The 21,147-nt window shown below is 39.3% G+C and overlaps 1 protein-coding gene across 1 annotated transcript in view; it reads right to left on the bottom strand.

The window, feature by feature from the left end:
• Nucleotides 1–21,147, bottom strand: part of agrn (agrin) — a 187,808-nt gene that overhangs the window by 114,598 nt on the left and 52,063 nt on the right. Inside the window, exons 5-6 of the mRNA XM_015377825.1 lie at nt 20,217–20,423; nt 85–306 (exon numbers count right to left, since the gene is read on the bottom strand). Of these exons, the coding sequence (XP_015233311.1) occupies nt 85–306; nt 20,217–20,423 (429 nt within the window). The remainder of the gene's footprint in view (nt 1–84; nt 307–20,216; nt 20,424–21,147) is intronic.

Below are 21,147 nucleotides of genomic sequence, written 5' to 3'. Positions count from 1 at the left end.
GTCTGGATAGAAAGTGATACAACATCAGTCCAGATGTGACATTTCACCTGTAAATGTTAATGATTTGTTGTCGCAGTGACTCACCGCATGGTCCTTTGTGCTGGATGCGGATTTGCTTCTGCAGAGTGCAACCCATCGCCCGCATCTCACAGGGGCTGCTATAGGTTTGGCCATCGGATCCGCACACCGGGTCGGAGATCTGGGGGCAGGCCTCGGTGCACTCGCAGACCGGCTCGTTGTTCTTGACGACGCACACCGCCCCGTGTTCGCATGTCTTCATCAAGCAGGGGCTTGGTGAGTTGAGATCTGAAGGTGGGTGGGCCAAGAAACAGAGAGCAGAGTTAGATGGCTACAAACGGAGTGGGACAAAGAGGAGGTTGGAGAAAGGTCAGTGGAGGAGGTATTAGAAGGGCAGGTTAGAGTTTAGCTTCATGGAGTTATTGAGTGTTAATAAGGGATTGGGTAGAAGTAATGGAATCTGCTTCCTATGTCATTTCCCTGCTTTTGTGCCACCCTCATGCTGAATCTTTGAAGTGTCCAGCGAATCCCCTGGCACGAGGACAGCGGATATAAACATGGCCTACAGCACAATACAGATGAAACAGACAGCTAACAATAGTTGCACAGCAATTTTCTTTAGGCCGCGCAAATGGCCGGATTAATTGACGCTCCTGCTGAGTCCCTTCAAAGGCGGCCATTTGCATCTCAGTGAGAGCCGCCGTTTGAGCCAAAGCTAGCTGAACTGACACCGAGGAGGGAGAAGGGATGAGACAGTTTCAACCAAGACAGGCAAAACATGGAGAACGGAAGAGAGAGAAAAAAGAAAGCCTAAACTGCTCAATAATACAAGAACAAAGAGAGCTCCCAGGTAGAAGCAGATATGAAGCGTGAACATCAGAGAAAAGTGTCTGCTCTAGTCTCTCCTGCTCAAGCAAAAACTCCAGCAAGACTTCATTAAACTGAAGGCTGGATCTGGTGTCTATGATTCTCAGCGGTGGCAGATGGGTGTAGGCTGGTAGACCAGAACTCGATCAGGAAGCTGAAAACAGCTCAGGAAATAAAAAAGAAAATGCTTTGATCACATCCTCCTGCTGCCTCGATCAACTCTTTAGTTAGACAGCTTTTAGACTCCATGAAAATGTGTGTGTGCACTAAACGGGGGTTCGACAGCATTCATTAAAACTGTGCACATGGATTGATGGTGCGCTTCAGGTAGGCGGTTCTACATTTAAGGTCATGGAGGAGCCAATGATATATCATCTTTAAATAGGGGTTCTTTCCTAAGGCTTTTTGGACAATTATCTGATCAGTGAGTGGAGACGTTTCCACAGGGCGGAAGATTAAACACAAAGACCTCCACCACTTTGGACCAGGCCAACAGAGAGGAAGGACATTTGCCCAGCTGGTCTCTGGACAATTAGACCTCCCAACCAAGCGGAGTACCTACAACCATAGCAACAAAGCCTCTCCTTGCCGTTGGTTAAAAAACACATCGATGGTTGCCATTTTCAGAGCAAAGCTCCTTGGTTAACTCTTTTGAGCTTCCAAAATCAGATACTGTCTAATGTTAGATATACAGAAATAATTTCTAGAATGGCCAATTTCTAGTTTATCAATAATGAGGGGAAATCTAAGAACAAGTGATAAACTGACGTAATTCATCTATGGAAGTTCAAGGGTATTGGTGGAAAAAAAGTGTAGAATATTTGATCATTGGATTAATCAAATTATCTTCAAACAACCAACATTGAGGTACAATACTTTCAGGCTCTGTATGCCAGTAATATGCCAGCATAGCACTGCTTTAGTCGTAAAATATGGTGGTTGTTAGGAATCCAGTTTGTGAGGCCTGTTTGTGTGTCTCCATTTTCCAACAGCAGGAGGTGCCCTGTCTTTGCTGCCCCTCCCTGCACACCTGCACACCTGCGGCTTATTGGATCATTATCTGGAGGAGTATTTGAGCACTGGACTGTCACTACCTCGAAGCCAGATTGTTGGCCAGTTTTGGATACTCTAGCCAAGCTGAGTTTGGCTGAGTCTAACCTAGCTTTGTTTCTCTGAGTCTAACGAGTCTTTTGTGTTTTGCTCCTCGGCAGGAAGCTTTTCTGCATACTACATTCCTGAACCTTCTCCCCTCTGGAAGGAAAAAAAAACGAGTTAACACTGAGCAGGGGAAAATCTCCACATGTTCCGTTCAAGTACCCATCAGAAATCCGAGTGACAGTCCGTTCCATTACTCCTCCGGGTCCAACGTTTGTCTACCTGTCCGCCCTCCAACATGTGCACTATTCACTGGTTTTACCACACAGACTGGATTCAAGGACTAACCAGGACTCCCTCAAACATGAGTGCCATACTTACATATCTAAGTGCTTCCTAGAATCCCGCGGTCCCTGAACTGACCACTGAACTTTCCTTCTCACTTCCAGTTCCGGGTTATCAGCTCACTGAGTTCAAGACCCAACACCTGTATTACTCCTTCAATAAACCTGTTAAAGTTTTCCCTTGTCCTCTGCATGTGGGTCAGATTCGTAGACCGATATTGACAGTGGTGAAGATTCTCAGTCACTACCCGATACTGGTCTATGCCTATTCTTTCCAATTTCAGAGGCATAGACCAGTATTGGGTCTTTTCAAAAAGTTAAAACCAAACCACTGGACTTTGCTTTCTAAGTTTGAAGACGTTAAGTATCTAGAAACCTTTCTCAATTCAAAATGTCTGGAGTAGCCTTGAGTCCAGGCTTGATAGAGCAGCCCTAACCCTTCCTAACCGTACATGTAGTCAATCTCAGAGGAAGCAAAAAGCAGCTAGAGCAACAGAAGCTCACCTTCCAACAAAAAAAACTATCAAAAAATTACTTCTTAAATAAGCTATACTACTTTTCTACAAACAGTGGCATTTCTTTTAAGAACCTCTTAGTATATATTTGTGGTATTTTCCTAAATGTTTTAAGCAATTTCCTCACGAAAATCTAAAAACTCTTCATAATTCTTTCATAAACTTTGATTAAATAAAGAGACTTCTCCTATGTGACTCTATGAAGGAGAGTTTTAAGTTTAAACAATGGTGCTATATAAATACGCTTTCCAGTCCCCTGCTTGTCAAACATTTAAAGTTAATTAGAAGATCTGTTGGTAATTACAAAACTAGATGCTTCACAGTTAAATCATAAAGATAAGCCCATTTCCTCTCAACTCTAACTTTGGTTTTAGATTTGGGTTGAAGGATGACGGCGCTGTCATGGAAACAGGCCGCTTTAATGGCGCCACCCATTGCTCCATCATTATTGTGACCATTATAACATTAGATGGCGTCAGAGGGGGGGCCAACTTCACATGCTCAGAGCCTCATGATTCATTTATCTGCTAAATTATCAACTGATAACACAGACAATTAGCTCGTTTGACTCTGATTAAGGCGACAGGAGGTGATGAGGAACCAATGGGATTTGAGATAATCATCGATATCAGATGAACATCTTAGGACCAATCATGAGAAACCATTCATCTGGATCACAAGTGAGACCGAGCTGAGGTGTAGATAACATAAGAGAAAAGGGAGGGGAGATATGAGAGATTTTCTTCTTCTCAAGCAAAGTCTGTTCAGGGTGCAGAAGTGAACGATGCAGAAAAGTTAGTGAAAACCCACCATTGATTTGGGTGTTTGGACACCAAGCTTCTGTCTCACCACAGCTTGGAGGTGCCACGTAAATATGAAAGCAGCTCAGCTCTGCTTAATTTGGTTCTGCTTCTGAGACAATTGATTCCCCCTGATCCCATTTCAAAGATCGCACAGACTCGTCTGTGTGTGTGTTTGTGTCTGTGCAACAGCCTGAAGCTTGTGATCCAGGCTTAACCGTGCAACCTTGGCCTTCACAAAGAAAGTCTGCCGGTCCACTTCCCAAGGACGGGTTGGTGGTAAAGCAGAACTGCAGCCGCAGATAACGCCTTTGTCTTCCGCTCTCTTTGTTTCTCACTCTGGAACATTTTACAAAAGGCTGTCTTTATTTTCTAAATCTTTTTTTAATCATCTTCAACCTCTGGGGACAAAAAAAAAAAACAACTGGAGAAAATGAAGAGGTAAAAAAAAAAAATCTCTCAAAGTCTAGAAATGCGTTGAGGCTTAAACCTGAAGATGTCTTTTTGTTCTCGTTGGATGCAGCCAAAGTCTTTGAAACGACAGCCTGCAACAACTCTCCTTCATTCCCTGGTTCTCGCCCAAACTACATGATTTCTTTTTTTTTTCTTCAAAAACAAAGAAGAAGTGATCTCTATATGTGAAAACCATCCTGACAGTTAAATGGAAACATCTGTATCTGCCCAGCAGGACGTCTGCAGGGAAACAGGGATACATTTTTCACTAATGAAGGATTGGGCTCTATGCCATTTCTACCAGAGTATACTTTACATTCTGAGCATCACCTCAGCCCTGATCCTCTCCTGCAACTTTCTGTTTTAATTAGTCTGGTATTTTAATGCCGTGGCCTCACTTCAGCACTCGGTGAGGATTACTGCAGGTCGGGCCCTGGTGTCACTACCCCAGAAGAAAGGCACGAATTCTGATTGGACTCCTTTCTCTGTTGTCCTGCCTGAAGAACAGCTGCAGCCCGTTTTTTCAAGAGTTACCTGCAAACTTAAGTGGCTCCTCTGTGCAATTTCTAAAGTTAAACAACTCGTCTGTAGATTCATATGAAGGCTCAACAGTCCCTCCGCTCTCCTGGGCAGGCGCCTGGCAGGAAGCAGGCGTACCCAGTTAACCCCACCGTAACATGTTGGGGAAAACGCCGGGAGATTTATTTTGGCGAGCGCTTCCTTCCATCTCCACTCAGCTCATGCATATGTTAATTGGACTTTTCTACCCCTCCCTCGGGTGTGTGTGCAATTCCAAATGGTTCCCTGTGTTATGCAGGGCAATGAGTCGGTGTAATCCAGGTGACGCTTTGCAGCAGCCAACTGGCAGAGAAGAGTCACCTACAACTGGAGCACGGGGACCCCAATGAGGGGCCCCCCCTCCGGTCTTCACGTGACCTGCTTTGATCCGACTCCCTTTGCTTCCCTCGTATTAAAACATTTATGTATCATATTAGTGGAGAGAATAGGAGGTGGGGGGGAAAAAGACTGTATTTGCATATAATAAAAGGCATACCCGCAGGCAGTGTCTGCCAACCACTGAACACTTATCACAAGCAGGAGGTAAATCGGAGGCTCTTTGTGCTTTTACAGCTGGAAATGTGCAACTCTTCAAAATGGAGACAAGCATAAACAGCGTGAAGGGGCGGGAAGAGGAGCATCGCGACACGTGTCTGTCAGCATTGGGGGAAAAAAAACGTTCGTCAAACACGAGTTCTTTTTATCAAAAAAGGGGATTTTGAAGGCCCCTCAAAACGATGCACACAAAGGAAATATTCAAAGGGTATTTGTTGGCGTTCCTGGCGGTTATGAAGCCGGGGTGTGAGAAAGGAGCTAAAAAGAAAAAATGAGGAAAAAAATATATATACGGTGCCTATTAAAGACTCAACAGCCAATCTTTTCTCATTTTATCACTTTACAGGCACATATAAAGGCTATATAAGCCCATACAAAAATAATCCAATTGATTATAATAAAATGAGGCAATATACCCCAAAGTTCCATCCTGATGGTGTTTATTTAGGCCCTTTTTGAGTCTTAATAAAACCCCAGCAGAGGGCGCGATGAGCTGACATTAACAGATGCTGTGCCATCTGCTGGCAGGAAGATAGAACTACCGGAAAGCCAGATGGTGGCGATCGACACAGCTTCTTAGAAAGTCCCAACCGTGCTGAAATCTAAAGCTATTAGAATAACACCACTAACACTATTAGGAAGTACGTTTACTCACTTGTTTATCAACACCACATCGACATTTACCCTTTATAGGGCAAGTTAGCAAGGCTTCTCATGCTCTGAGAGCCAACGATCACTTATTCCTTTTGCCGGCACAGTACTAGGAAAGAAAGCCTTTAGCTACGCAGTTGAATGCTTTTAAGTTGAAAGTGAAAGAATTTGAAGCAGCCTCTATTATCTGTTATTCTTTGACTTGATATGTTTTTTATATACCTGTCATTTAATTTAATGTATCTCTATTTATTATGTAACTTTGCTGCCTTTTGGTCAGGACTCCCTTGAAAAAGAGGTTTTTAATCTTACTGGGTTTTTTTCCTGGTTGAATAAAGGTTAAAAAAAAAACATTGCATTTTTGATCACTTGCGTACCCCTAATAAATGGAGTCCCTCCCGTCCCTGAGTGAGGTCTAGAAGCACAAGATCTATATCCAGCCATTCAGCAAAGATACTGCTACCTGGGTATCCATCTTTTTTTGGTATTTGACCAATTAGATGAGCTTTTGAAATATATATTTCCTACTGTAAATTAAGTTGGGAAAAAGTTAACATGTCAAGAAAAAAGGTAAAGATTTCATTGAAAAGTTAAAAAGTTTATTAGCCTAGTTAACGATTATATTTAGGTTTATAAACTTAAAAAATGTCAGTTTCAATATCAGCAGAGTCTCGCATAGGGTTTTTCATGAATTTTCTATAGAAGCACGTTTGTTTTTTATTATTATTAATATGTTTGGACAAGTTGGCGTTTCTTGATATTACATTGACATTCATTTTTGCCATTAAAATATCCATACTTTTTTGAACGTTACATAGATAAGGGCTTGTCCTGGATTCCAATAACACTATTGGCTTGAAACTTTGATCACTGGGAGCCCTATAAAGGGTTAAGGTTGGGTTATGCCTGATGCACATTCAAAATACGCACAGCCCGTCACACCGTCTGCAGCATTTATACTCTGTGCAGCTAATATATGCCTGCTCAATCAGGATGTCCACAGTAACTTTGAAGGATCAGCAGAGATTCGAAGCTCAGCTGCGAGAATCTGCAAGTCTGACCATTTTGCACAAGAAGCAAGAAGAAAAGCTTTGATGAAAGAAAGAGAATGAGAGGTTCTACAACAGTATTATGCTGTGGGTGTTAGGTTTTCTTCAGCAGACATAGAAAAATCTGTTAAAGGTAAAGTTCAAGAAATAAGTCCAACTGAGAATCATTGGAACGAATTTGATCCTCACAGAAAGATTTCCTTCAGCTTGACTAACCTGAGACCGTTCCGCAAAAAAAGAAGAATAAAAATGTCTCTAGATGCGCACAGCTGGCAGAGAAATCCCTCCAGACCACTTGCAGCTGAAATCTCTGACTTCACACGATGCAGCACCGTGTGTGGTTTTACTCTGCATAGATATATTTGTAATGCAGTGTAGAAATTAGAATTGCAGTGTGTGGTTTGACAGTCCATATGCAGGCAACCAGACTGCCCCACATTCCTCTCCACAGTCTCTGTGCCACGACAGCCCGCAGGCCGCCTGGAAGTGGACCGTCAGTCCCTCGCTGATGTCAAGCCGTCTCCCACAGCACCTGCGCTAATTAACTTGATTAGCAATAACGACGCTCGTGATCTGAAGTTGACTTCCACGTTGAAGCTCCAGGAGCATTTGTGAATCCAATCAGAGACGCGTAGGGGGAGATGCTCATCAAATAAACATGCAAATGATCAAATATTCTGAACAGACTCTCGACACCTAAGGTGACTGATTTCTTTTTCTTTCCTGCTTTCTGAGCTCTTTGTCAGTGACGATGCTTCTACTCCCGAGTGATTTTCCGTTAACCTCCAGAGGCGACAGGCGGAACATATTTTCAAGGAAGGGCTTCGTCTTTGCCTGACTTTCTCTGTATTGCAGACTCGCTCTCTAAGCTGCATCCACATAAAGAGACAAAGGAGTTTCAGAGGGGAGAATGCAAAGGGATTGCATTAAAGAAATCCATTCCTTATATATGACAACTTCTCCTCTTGTCTACCAATGTGCTCATCAGACATTATAATTCCTTTTCCATGTTCCCCAAAAAAACCACACAGCCTCCATGTTTTGCAAACAGTGAAAGATAGAGACCCCTCTCTGCTTCTTCTTTTATTATTATCCAACATCAGGTTTATGCATCAAGAAGCTCTAGGGAGCCTTGGTGAGCCACTTCGCATCGCCTAAGCTGATTCAAAGCACTGCTGAAGCACTAAATAACTTAACTTTAACAGAGCAGTGGAAAAAAAAAATCCTGCAGGGAATGGAAGTAAGCTAATGTGGAAAAAAACCTGGTTTAATGAGGTAGCTGCTTAATTTTAATCAATTTCACATACAGGCAACAAACTCTGGTTATTTAACTTTAAAAAGGAGCCTTTTTAAAAGTCTTAACTAATAAGGAAAACGTAGGTTTTTTATGAATTTTACAAAACTCCCTTCTGGTCTATTTTAATCTTTTTTTTTTTTTTTTTTGCGTTTTTTCCTATTTAATAAATACGGCTAATTAGTTGCAGCTGGACTCTTTTTGCAGCAACAGTCAGTTCTGTGTGGATCCATCTCTGTTTGGTTAATGCCAGAACCCTGCTACAATAACATCATAGAGACAGAACAGGTAAAAGAAAACTTTTTTAGACCTAAATATGAAAAATATCACAAAATAAAAACAGACAAAAAATCTGGGGGGGGGGAGTGGCGGCCTTGCGGAAAGGGCATAGGGCTAGGAATCCTGAGGTTGTGAATTTGAAACCAACTCCTACACACTGCCACTCTGGGTCTCTGAGCAGAGACCTTTAACCCCTGATTGTTCCCCTGGCGCTGCACAATGGCAGCCCACTGCTTACCAAAGAGGGATGGGTTAAATACAGAGAGTTAATTTCTCCATTGTAAGATCAATGAAGTTCAATCAAATTTGAAAATAAACATAAGTGCCTTCAGAAGCACAAACAATTTAGATGGTGACCTAAAAAAAAAGGTTTCTCCCTAAAATGTATATAATTACTTCACCCAATATTTATCCATAAAGTTAAGCACTTATATTCATGTTTACATAAACAATTTTTAAGTAATATAACATTATTTAGTTGTGCATTTTACAATTTATTGTAAAAACTTCACAGAGTAAAGTTGAGTCTAAGTCTGATGCTACGTTCACACCTAAAGCAGCAGAGGCAGCAGAAGCAGCTAGTTTACATGCAAAGTCAATGGTTGACGTGCATCAAGGTGCAGCAAAAGGTCCTGCAGCGCATCTGAGCAGCTGAAGCAGCGTGTCATGAGTTTCTGAACATTTGATGCGCACAACACGCCTCAGAAGCAGCTTCTGCTGGATTTGGAAAAATTTAACTTTTGCTGCTCGATGCGCCACATCAACCAATCAGAGAAGCTGATCTAGGAGCTGGCTGGGAGACGGACACATTGCTGATGATGCAGAGAACTATGATCACTCCTCTGAAACTGTTTATTAACGCCTAAATTAACTTAAAATGTAAAAAATATGTTCGATTTTATTATTCTGGTACCTGCAGTTTGGATTAAGTAAATGAAAAATGGCTTCCAGCCGCCACGAAAAGGCGACCGGGCCAGAGGCTGCTGTTGAACAGTATTCCTAGTGACAGAGCACAGCCGATTAAAACTACTTTTTACCCACTGATCACAGCATATATAGCTGTCATTGTTACAGGCAAAGAAAGGATAGGGTAGCTCTGCCCGACACTCATCAGACCCACTTATCGACCGCGCAGCTGGAGCAGCAAAGATGCTTCAGCCGCGCATCAGAGCTAAACTGTACAAGCATAAAAAAATGTACGCTGATCCTGCTACTCACACTGTGAACATACTATAAGTCTTATTTGAATGTGTAATTAACATGTTAATCATGTATTAGATAAATAAACAAATAAATAAATCTACACATTCAATAATAGTTTAGTGTACATTTAGATTTGTAACATTTTTGTATCCTTTAATTTTCATAACATTTTGTCACTTTTTTAGTTACAATCTTAACTTTATCTTATTTTATGGCCCAGACAAACTTTATAAATAAAATGTATATAACTTTAATTAAAATAAATAGCAGAATTACATTTTTAATCCACTACTGGATCAAACGTGTGGCCTTCAGCCCACCTCCTGCTGCAGAGCTGCCATTACATCTGAGCAGCTACCCTAGTTCCTGCATCCCCTCATCATAATACTGCCACCACCATGATCTAGAGATGCCCAAGGTGATGCTTTCCATTGCATATAGGGTTTCAGTTACTCTACTTATGCATCAAAGGGGAAGGGGCAACATGTTTAACGGTCCATGAATAATGACTAACCAGACACAAATAAATGACATCCTCATCGTCCGAGGTTGCAGACCTGCACATCTCCGCCCTGCAGCCCTCTGTGATTCCCATCTCTCTACACAGGCCAGCTTTCCTTCAGCATGGACATGAGCTAATCAGCTAAATGCCATGCAGTGTTTACATCTCTAAATTGAAAAGCTTTAGATATCAATCAAATTGTTTTCTGGAGGAGGATCGCAGTCACATGGTCTGCTTTCATGCCTCTCTCTCTGAGGGTGTGAGTACCAGCAGGAGAAAGATGACATTAGATGCTGTCACCCACATGAAAAGAGATTTACGGCTCAGTCCAGAGATGAGAATTTCATCTGTTTGACAGCTGGCAGAGTGATCGATCAGTCCTGTCACATGCACCACTCAAGCCAATGAGACGAGAGAACAAAGTGAAAAAGATAATTTTTTATCCCCGTATGATAACTTAATATGGAAACTTCACTGTGTTTCTGGATACATTTGCTGTCTTTTTAGGGATTTCTAAGAGCAAATTGACGCAAGATTAAACTATAAATTCTAGTTCTGGAGTCCAAGCATCATGTGTTTGGAGCTTTGAGGTTAGATTTAGTTTAAAACACTTTAACAGGGTGAACTTTTGATTTTCCTATGGTTTCTCTCAACCACAATGATGGAGACAGTGTATATATTTCTACCTTATAACCACAGATCAACAGAAACTCTGAGAATTTTTTTCCACTAATCAGTTTGCTGAAAAAAACGACTAGCTAGAATCTGCTTGTACTTAACCCAGTTACTCTTCAATGAGCAGCAAGTGCCGCTATAAGCCCCTCCCACTTCCAGGTGGTCAGCCTCGACACCCACCAAGCTGCCACTGATCCAGGCCTGGATTACAAAGCAGGATTTAGATTTTACTTTAAATTTAATGTTTTTTTGTTCATTTGAAGATCAATCGTTCCAGTTGATTAATTCACCTTATTGACTGTGTTTGCCTCAGCCTGCTGTCCTTTGGTTAAATATCATAATATTAAAACTGATTTATGTAGTTTAATATTCATGATTTTAGGTTTAGAGGTTTAGAGGTATTAGATTATTTCTTTGAGTTCATTTCTAGTTTTAAAAATATTTATTGTTTAAATAACTTGCGGTTGATATTTCTCTCTCCGACAACTTGGATTAAAGTTTGACCAAATATTAAAATTAGGTAAATGCATCATCTATCAATTTTGACTGACTGTTGGGACTGCCAATAGAAACCCCTTTGCAAAGGAGTTGGTAATAGTTTCACTTTCCTACAAAAGGTTAGTTAGAGAGACAACAAGCTAATGACCAAGCTGCTATTTTCCTTTCAATCTTAACTTTACTTCTAAAGAAAAGTTGAGATTGAAAATCAACACAAAAGGTTGACTTTAGTACTTTACTTATTAGGCTTGTATCAATTCAATGTTTTTATTTTGGTCTAAACAAATGTAATCAACTTACCTAAATCATTATTTATTTAAAGGTGCTCTCTTTTTTAAGCTCCTCCTCCTCATTAGACAGTCTGCTTCAGTCTATTTTTAAAACTCGTCTTAACACTTTGGCTTTCTAACACAGAATGAGACTTTCTCTGTTTTTGGTTTGTTTTATTTTTTATTTGGTTTTATCCGTTTTAATTAATTTATTTTATTATATTTGTTTTATTCCTTTAAACTTCTATGTTTTTTTATACAATTTTAAATGTAGCTGATATGTGAAGCACTGTGTGGCAGCTGTGGTTGATTTAAAGGGCTTTATAAATAAGTTAGCTGACAGTTCAGATTTGAAATTCTTGATCCAACCCCACCATCTGCCTCAGTAGAATGCTGCTCATACTGAGCCTGGTTCGGCTGGAGGTTTTTTCCTGTTTTTCCTCTCCACTGTCGCAGCGTGTATGCTCTCTGCGAGGGATTGCTACAAAGTCAGTGTTCATCACCGTCTCTACATGTTCGTTCAGGAAGAGTGAATCCTGTAAAGTCAGGGACTCGATGCAGTCAGATGGTTCTCCTAAAATTGGAAAACTTTAAACAATTGATCAAACTTCAACTTTCTCAGTAAAGTAGTTTGAGATGGGATGTCTTCCGAATTATCATAAATAAACTACATCTATTTTGGATATCTTTATCATATGAAAAATATATATATACATAATTTTAGCTCTAAAATAAAGCAATATTTAACAATAAGTAATATTTTTGTCCCATTTATCATTTAAACATTTCTGTAGCAAAGCTAATAAATGCAAGTGTATTTATTTGCTGTTAAATCAAATCTTTTAGACTTTGTGATAAATATATTTCAATATATTTAAAATGTTGCCCTAACACCATTATACTTTTTTTTTTTTTTTTACCATTTTGTTGTCATGAGTTGAAATTTATTCCAAACTCTGGCTGAAATGATCAATTATTTTAGTAACTAATTCTAGTTATTAATTTTTTATTTCATTTAATTATCTAAAAAAAACCAGAAAGCATTAGTAAATTAACATTTCCAAATAAACAGATGTTTAAAATATATATAAAAAAAACCTAATATATGTTTAGAAATGTTACATTTTTATAGTTTTGTCCTAATTGCAGCCCTACGTAGGTCAGTCTTTCAGCAAATGCTTTATATTAGAGTCTGTTTACCATTGCTAGAGTTCGATTTCATTACAGTTAATCTGATTAATAATTTTAGCCCTAATCTAAAGTCCTTACTTGAAATTCTTATTGTGTGACTATTTTTTTTATGCAGTCAGGCATGCCTATCATCTAATAGCCTTTTTAACTGCTTTATGTGAAGAGTTGAACACAAGCCAAACACTACAGGCTCTCTTTACACTGTGACGACACCCCCTTTGTAGTTTTAAATAATTTAACATAGACCTTTCTTGGTTCTTGATCCTTTTGTTAAGGTTTTTGGTCAATTTAACCACGCCCCCCCTCCCAAAAGGTTATCATTTCATCAACTGACCCATGCCTTTCATGCAGAGATGGCATTTTGTTTTGTGTTATGCGTTACTGAGTCATTCTGTTTTATTTTTCCCTTATACATATCAAATAATAACATCCCAGAACACACATGTACAAATTATAGTGAGAATGGAGCTCGGAAACAATGAATAATCGTACTCTCAAACAGGGGTCATTGTGTGGTTATCCTTTATCCCTGCCATTCATTATAACAGCACAACCTCCCTCTCCCAGTAAATACAGCTGCACATTTTCTGCCACATGATGTCTCACTAAGTGTTCATGAATTTCTAACGAGCCTTTTTTTTTTTTTTTTTGTGGGGCCGAGCAAAAAGGAAGTAGACAGTAATAAAGTTTGCACATGTTCATCATCAGAAAACACTCACCTCCACTCTGCATGCATATCATCTGTCTGAATACACCAGCAGCCTCAGTGGGCACCGAACGTCTGCCTCTTTTGATGTTTAATTAAAACCATATCAGGAAGAGAGAGGGGGGGGCTTTGTCGTTTGTTGCACTGCGTTTTGAAAAATATGCTAATGTCAATAAAAATGCATTAAAGAAACATACTAGCAGTCGCTAACGGCTGTGATGTGCTGTGAAAGGCAGGGGGGGGATGAGCAGAGAGGAAGAAAGTCACTAAACAAATAACTCAAACCAAAGTACTCAAACCAGGGACAACTCTTTTCATATAAATAAATAAATATTTATAAATTATATATATATACATATATTGTGCTGCCATTTCCACTCCTTAATTTATTCTCAGCTCAGGCAGCCAAATAATGCAAATGACTGCTGGTTCTTGGTGGTTCTGACAACCAGTGATAACTTTGGTCTTTTAGCTATGCCCAATTTGCCTGGAGGATGGACGCCCCCCCCGACCCAAACAAAAGAATTATGACACTCTCCAATTCTTCATGACCAAAACGGCGCCGCACGTCTGCTAGGTTGAGTTTTCTGTTTGAGGTAATGTGGCGCCACAATGCATGAGCAGATTAGGGCGGATTTATCATAAATGCCGAGCTATTAGCATTAGGATGGGAGAGAATAAAACGGCCTTCAATTCTTGCGGAGATTAACCGAAGATGAGTCCCTCCAATCAGCTCTAAAATGATTGGGGAGGCACCTGCACAAATAAACTCCAAATGATATCTTTCAGAAAAGAGAATAATTTAATGTCTTTCTCTTTGACTGGATCAAAATGTATTTTTCAGCTGGCAGCAAACTGGGTCCCATCGTGAATCAAAGAGATTCACAGCATGAAAAAAAAAGCAATCCCTCCCACTTAGCAAGAGCTTTTCACACATATTTATCGTTGGATGAGCAGAAACAACAAACTAGTTGACTATGACCTACCTGACAACATAAAGCGGGTAAAGTTTTAAACATCACACCTGTTAAAAATAAATCCAGGAACTGATGAAAGACAAAGCTGTTGCCATCTGTCAGTTTGGAGATGGTTAAAAAAAACATCTGAGTGTTTCAGAGAGCGTTTAGGAACTAGAGCTGGGCAATAAATCAATATCAATACGTATTGCAACATTATTTTATCCAATAGTAGTGAAACAACTTTGCAGTCTAGCATTACACACTGGAAAAACTCTAAATCTATATAAGTCATTTTTTTTTTAAAATAAGTGCATTTGTTCTTGAATTAAGGAGATAAAAGAGACATTTTGCCAATGGAACAAGACAATTTAAATTTAAAATCAGAAAACACCATTGCATCTTCTTATTTCAAGTGCATATTCTCTTATTATCTTTTTTTAAGAGTAAAAACACTCATTCCATTGGCAAACTATCATATTACCTTCTCAAATTAAGGGTAAATACGCTTAATTTAAGACATTTTTATGTATTTCTAGTTTGTTTTTCCAGTGCAGAGTCTGCAACACATTGGTTTCAACAGATATTCTGTGGCTGCAGCTGTGCTCAAAATAAAGAACAATCATTGGGTGATCAAATAACCCTGTTTGGACGACCTGTACCTGGGAAAAGCCGTTCGATTTTAAAATCTGACGAATGACCGAATAGAGAGCAGGATGCTGGTTGGGCAGCAGAAGAGCTGAACTCACTGCGCAGCCTTTAAGTAGAACAGCAGATTCTGAGCCTGTCGCTCCCGACAGGTAGCCGTTCTGTGACATTATGGGATGTGTGAACTGACTGATTTTGTTTTATCTGAGCTGAGCCTCGCTGTGATAAAGGTTTGGTTCGAGCCATGGAGCGTTACTCGTGTTGTTAGGGTTCACTGTGCACAGGTAAGAAATAGGGCTTAGATCTGTTTGAGAAGTAAACAAGATAAACTGAACTTTCTCTGAGAAACTGTTGAATGAAAGGTCAGGACTGGAGTAGGGGGAGGGGTTACGAGATGATTTACACACTGCACAAATGATCTAGAAATAAGCAAATTACTTAAATTTAGTGTATTTACCCCTAATTTGAGTACGTAAATGAGATAATTTGCCAATGGAATGAGTGTTTTCGCTCTTAAAATAAGATAATTAGATAATATGCAAATAATATGAAATAAGAAAATGTAATTGTGTTTTCTTATTTTAAATCTAAATGGTCTTGTTCCATTGGCAAAATGTCTCTTATCTCCTCAATTCAACAACAGATGCACTTATTTTAAGAAAAACTGACATCTAGATTTTGATTTTTTCTAGTGTAAGATAATTTGCCAATGAAACGACTACATTTACTTTTTAAATAAAAGAATTCAATAATATGCACTTGAAATAAGACAATGCAATTGTTCTTTCTTATCTTGAATGTAAATTTTCTTGTTCCATTGGCAAAGTGTCTCACTTACCTCCTCAAATCAAGAAAAATATTCCTTATTTTAAGAAAACATTACTCATTTAGATTTCATTTTTTGCATTGAAAAAGAAAAAATGGTGAAGCGCTGCCTACAGTGCCAATAAGGATTTATCAAGAATACTTTAGAATTGATCAGGGGGCTTTATTTTATATTCTCAGAGCTATTTATAGATGTTTTGATACTTTAATATAGTGACAGGTGAAAATAATCTTTCATTTTTAGGTGTGTCTGTTCTGAAAATATGATAGTTAAACAAAAAAAAAGAGGCAATGATGAAGAGCCTCTAAAAGAGAATATAAGGAGTGAGATAATCATCAGGTTTTAAATACATTTAATCTGTTAAGCCTTTGGCTGCAAAATACTAAGATGTTTTTTTTTTATAATTATTATAATAATTATTGTTAAAATGATTATGTTGGGTCTTTAAGAAGTGGTAAAATATCTTTAATTAATCCACACAGGCTTCCGTTATGGTGAATTCCTGAAAGATTTATAAATATTCATATAATTTATTATTGAACTGTATCATATTAACCAAAATCGAGAAATAAATCCTGATATAATGTTCGGCCATATTGAACCTTTATTACCAATGAAATGATGGAGGTAACCTAGGAGAGTGGTGAACTTTTATTTGAAGGGCCACCAAAATTACTGAAAGAGCACGTCAGCGTCTCATCCAGGAGGTAAAGGTCAACGACCTTGATGCAACAAGAGTAGAGAGAGTGGGAGGAAATGGAAACAAGCTTTCTATATTAACTTTATCTGTTCTTAAAAACTGATTTAAAATTGATCTAAACAGATATTAAAATAATTCCTTTTTTGTTTTGTTTTTTGGAGGATTTTAAAGAACTAGAGGCTTGTTTTTTTTGTATAGTGGGCTGACAGGAAAGGAAATATAAGAGAGAGGGGGGAGGGAAATTGAACACGGTTTAGCAGTTTCCTTTAAAGTTATCAGAGGAATTTCAAGTGAATTTAAGTCTGCAGATAAACAAAAATCAAAAAAATCTGAAGATTGCTAGCCAACATTGTCATCTTTATAGATATTAGTTGTTGACAACAATAATACCAGTTTTCTGCTGTTGGGATTACCTGAGAGCACTTAGCTTGCATATCCAAATCTGAAAAGCTGTGAGGCTCCCCGCAGCAAATCTGACTATTTATGGACGGAAAACAGATTTTTGTTTTCCGCTGCTGTGCTGGGATCATTTCTACCAGAGACGTTCTGGAAAAGTGGCAAGCAAGAATGCAAATGTTGGCTGAGGCTGCTCTGGGCTTCTGGTCGGGGGGGTTTCCTCCCAACCTCCCAGTTAAATATCTGACAGAAGCCGGTGAGACAAGGTTCAAGTGTAAAAGCAAACCACCCAGAGCTGTTTCAGAGACTGTGAACGTGTGAACTGTAAGGCTGGAGTCTCTGCTTCAAACTTCTTTCTGCTGACCTGAGGGTTACTTTCATCTTGGTTGGATATATTCTGGACACAGTCAGATACATGTGAGGCGGATTCCAACTTAGAGAGAATAATAAAATTCATACACCCTCCTTCTTGGGCTGTGAAAACCAAGATTTTTCCAAAGGATGCCACCCTTTGGAAAACTAATTTCTTTTTAAAGCCTTCTTCTGTGTGTTAAAAGTGCACCTTTATTGGGAAAACTGACCAAAATTACTGAAATATTAAACCACTATTTAAAAAAATACTTGCTATTTTCTAGCAAGGTTGGAATAATTTAGAATGAGATACAAATAGAAAAACTCCAAATCCTGGCCCACATGAAAAACAAACCGTTTAAAACAAACCATTGGGCAAATACCTCATCTAACTTTAATAAGAAAAAAATAATCCTTTTCTGTTTCTGATGGTTACTTAGAAACCTTCAAACACACAGCGAAAAATATAAATCTATATAAGTCATTTTTTCTTTAAAAAATTGCATTATTTCTTGAAATAAGGAGGTAAGTTTGACACTTTGCCAGTGGAACAAGACAATTTACATATAAAATAAGAAAAAAACAATGGCATTGGCTGATTTCTAGTGCATATCATCTAATTATTTTGTTTTAAGAGTAAAAATCCTCATTCCTTTGTCAGATCATCTTATTTACCTGCTCAAATTCGGAATAAAGACACTTAATTTAAGACATTTTGACTTATTTCTAGATTTTTTTTGCAGTGCATATATGAACTTGACCATCCCATGTTGACCAGCAGTATGGAGGACCAACTCTGACATATTTAAAAATAAATAGGGTCTAGGAGCATGTTAATGGAAATTAGTTAACCATTTGTGGGGTCAGACATTGATGTTGGACAAGCAGGACTGGATCCCAGTCTCTCTTCTAGGTCAGTCTATTCATTTAATTATGTTTAATCTTCTTTTGAAAATATATTACATGATTTCAAGAAGTATTACTACATGCAATTGTCTTCCTGTACTGGCTGATTATTGCAGAGAATCATTTTCTTAAAAGAAGATTAATAATAGTTAATAACAGAGTCTGCTTGGTTAGTATATCAATCTAAAAACAACATAAAAAAATATATATTATGGCTAGATCTAAAATGGTAGGAACTAGCAAGATGGACATTCTTTGCAGAGCAGGACTCAATCATCCATGTTTTACACTAAAAAAATACTGAAATCTAATTAAGTAATTTGTTCTTGAAATGAGGAGATAAGTGAGATACTTTGCCAAATGAAGAAGACATTTTACATTAAAAATAACACAAAAAACAACAGTATTCTCTTATTTCAAGTGCATGTTATCTAATTATCTTATCTTAAGAGAGAAAAAAAAACAAATTTCATTGGCAAATCATCTTCTTTACCTGCTCAAATTAAGGTTAAATCCATTAGTTTAAGAAATTTGTACTTATTTTTAGATCGTTTTTGCAGTTTACAAACCTTTTTCCAAGGAGTGCTTATGGGCCGAATATCGAGTACACAAAAAGTTTGATGCTCTGAGCTGTGAGCCATCTTTGTGGCTGAAATGCTGCCTTTTCCACTCAATTCTGCTATTTTATAACACAACTAAAGGAAGTGGAATAATAATGGAATAATAATGAAATGGCTTTTAGATATTGGCTGCTGTCCTATCCTATCATAGCGCCATCCTGGAAATCTTTGCATTCCCGAGAGCTTGCAGTTATTTCACAATGTATGTAGAAGCAGTCAGAATTCCTGTAGGCCTGAATATTGATGAATGAATTCAAGGTCTCAGATGCACCCTTTATATGCAACATCAATGTAGCTCCTGCACACATTTACGGAAATCTACCGCGTTAAATCCGTTGTCATTTGTGAGGCCACTGGACGAACATCTTGAAATCCTAATCAAAGATTAGTTATCTTCACCTAAGAGCTAAAATCTAACCCAGATGGTAAAACTTAGAGTCATGCATCGATTCAGCAGCTGGTAGCGTTTATTACACAGTTCTAGTGATGGAAAAGAGGGCTCTATGGTAGCAGCGAGTCGAGGAGCTGATGTGCAATACAGCATGCAGGAATGAGAGAGTCAGAGGGCAGCAGCAGAAAAAAAGGAAAAAAAGCTCTTCTCTGTTAGGAAATCAGAGACATGGAGAGAGAGCAAGAACAGGGAAGGCTTCTCCAACCTCACGGGTCACGTCTTTGTAGGAGGGTAAACATAGGGAAAAGACATTAATGACACAAATGGACACAAGAGGCAGGTGGAGTGAGAGGAAAAAAAGGAAACAGTACAAGACCCCCTGCTGTTAGGTCCCCACGGAGCGAGGGGGAGGGCTTCACCCCTCAGAATCCGCCTGATGAGGTCGCCCGCTGGCTGACCCCGCGGTCCACCTGCAGCCCAGAGGACGGTCACACAGACAGAAAGACAGACTGACGCACTGAAACAAGAGAGGATATTTTTATACAAGACACAACGACAGGAACAGGAAGAGCAAAAAGCCTCAGCAGCGGGAGAGTCAAGAGACGGGGAGCGGATGAATGAAAGATGAAGGTGGCGTTTCGGTTTGCTTGTGTCTGAGCTGGAGGAATGAAGCGTGACAGAGTGAGGAGATGGATGGGAGGTGAAGGCACTTCTTTTTCAAAGGAATGCATACATATTCTAGTTTACAATGTAGAACCCCTCCAATCTTTGGAGACAGTCAGCTAAGCATTTCAGATTCGGACAGGCAGTCAGCCTGGAAGATACAGACAGAAAACATCCTGCAAACACTCAACCAGAGAAACAGGTAGTCCTTTTTTCCGGTCCCTCAGGTCCACTCACCACAGGGCCCGTAGTGCTTGATGGGGAGGAGGTTCTTGCCCATGCACTCCGCCTTGCGTCGGTGGCAGTCATTGGAGAAAGTGCGTCCATCCTTGACGCACAGTGGCTTGTAGGTGGCGTCGCATTCGATGGGATCACAGGAGCAGCGGGCACCGACCTTTTCCACCACACACACGGCATTGAATAGACAATCTTCTTGACACACATCTGAAAGTGGAAAAAACAAAACAACTGAATTAACCCAGTGAAGGGGAATTGAGTTCCTCCAGGATAACCTCGCCCTTAATCCCGTCTCATTTTCAACCGATCAAACCGTTCAGTGACCACTCTGGCCCTGGAAGCATTCTGCTTTCACTGGTTTATTCAGGGTGTTTTCTTTAAAGATTTGTCATACATCTGTACGGATGCTGATAAGGCCAGTTCTGGTAGCAGCGTGACGGACTAATCACTGCGAAGAAAGGACAACAGAAGTAAAAAAAAAAAAAACAATATTCAGAGCTGTGAGTGTTGAAGCGTTGCCAGCATTGTGAGCGTGCCGGCTGAACCACTGGGAAATAAATCAGTTTTTATCCAAACAGTAATAACATGTCAGGATAGACTGATGTCACCAGTGGGGTGTGGAAAAGCTTCTCTTTCAGGAGCAGAGGTTAAACCTTCCATAGAAATACAATAAAGAAAAATCAGGAAGGAATGTCTTTGTCACCTTATAATACAAAACACAAGACTAGAAAGAATCAGTGGGTCCGACTTCAGATAGTTATTAACAATGAAAAGGAAATGCCAATAAACTCAGAGGTTATCCAGGTTTACATGGAAAAAACAGACTGAAGGTTTCATACAATGGAAGAAAGGGACAGACAGATGGATGGATGGATGGATGACGGATGGATGGATGGATGGATGGATGGATGGATGGATGGATGGATGGATG

Source organism: Cyprinodon variegatus, unplaced genomic scaffold (assembly GCF_000732505.1).
Source record: "Cyprinodon variegatus isolate N-32 unplaced genomic scaffold, C_variegatus-1.0 Scaffold159, whole genome shotgun sequence".
NCBI lineage: Eukaryota > Metazoa > Chordata > Actinopteri > Cyprinodontiformes > Cyprinodontidae > Cyprinodon > Cyprinodon variegatus.
The sequence above is the reverse complement of the archived record's forward strand: the minus strand, read 5'-3'. Positions and strand labels throughout refer to the sequence as shown.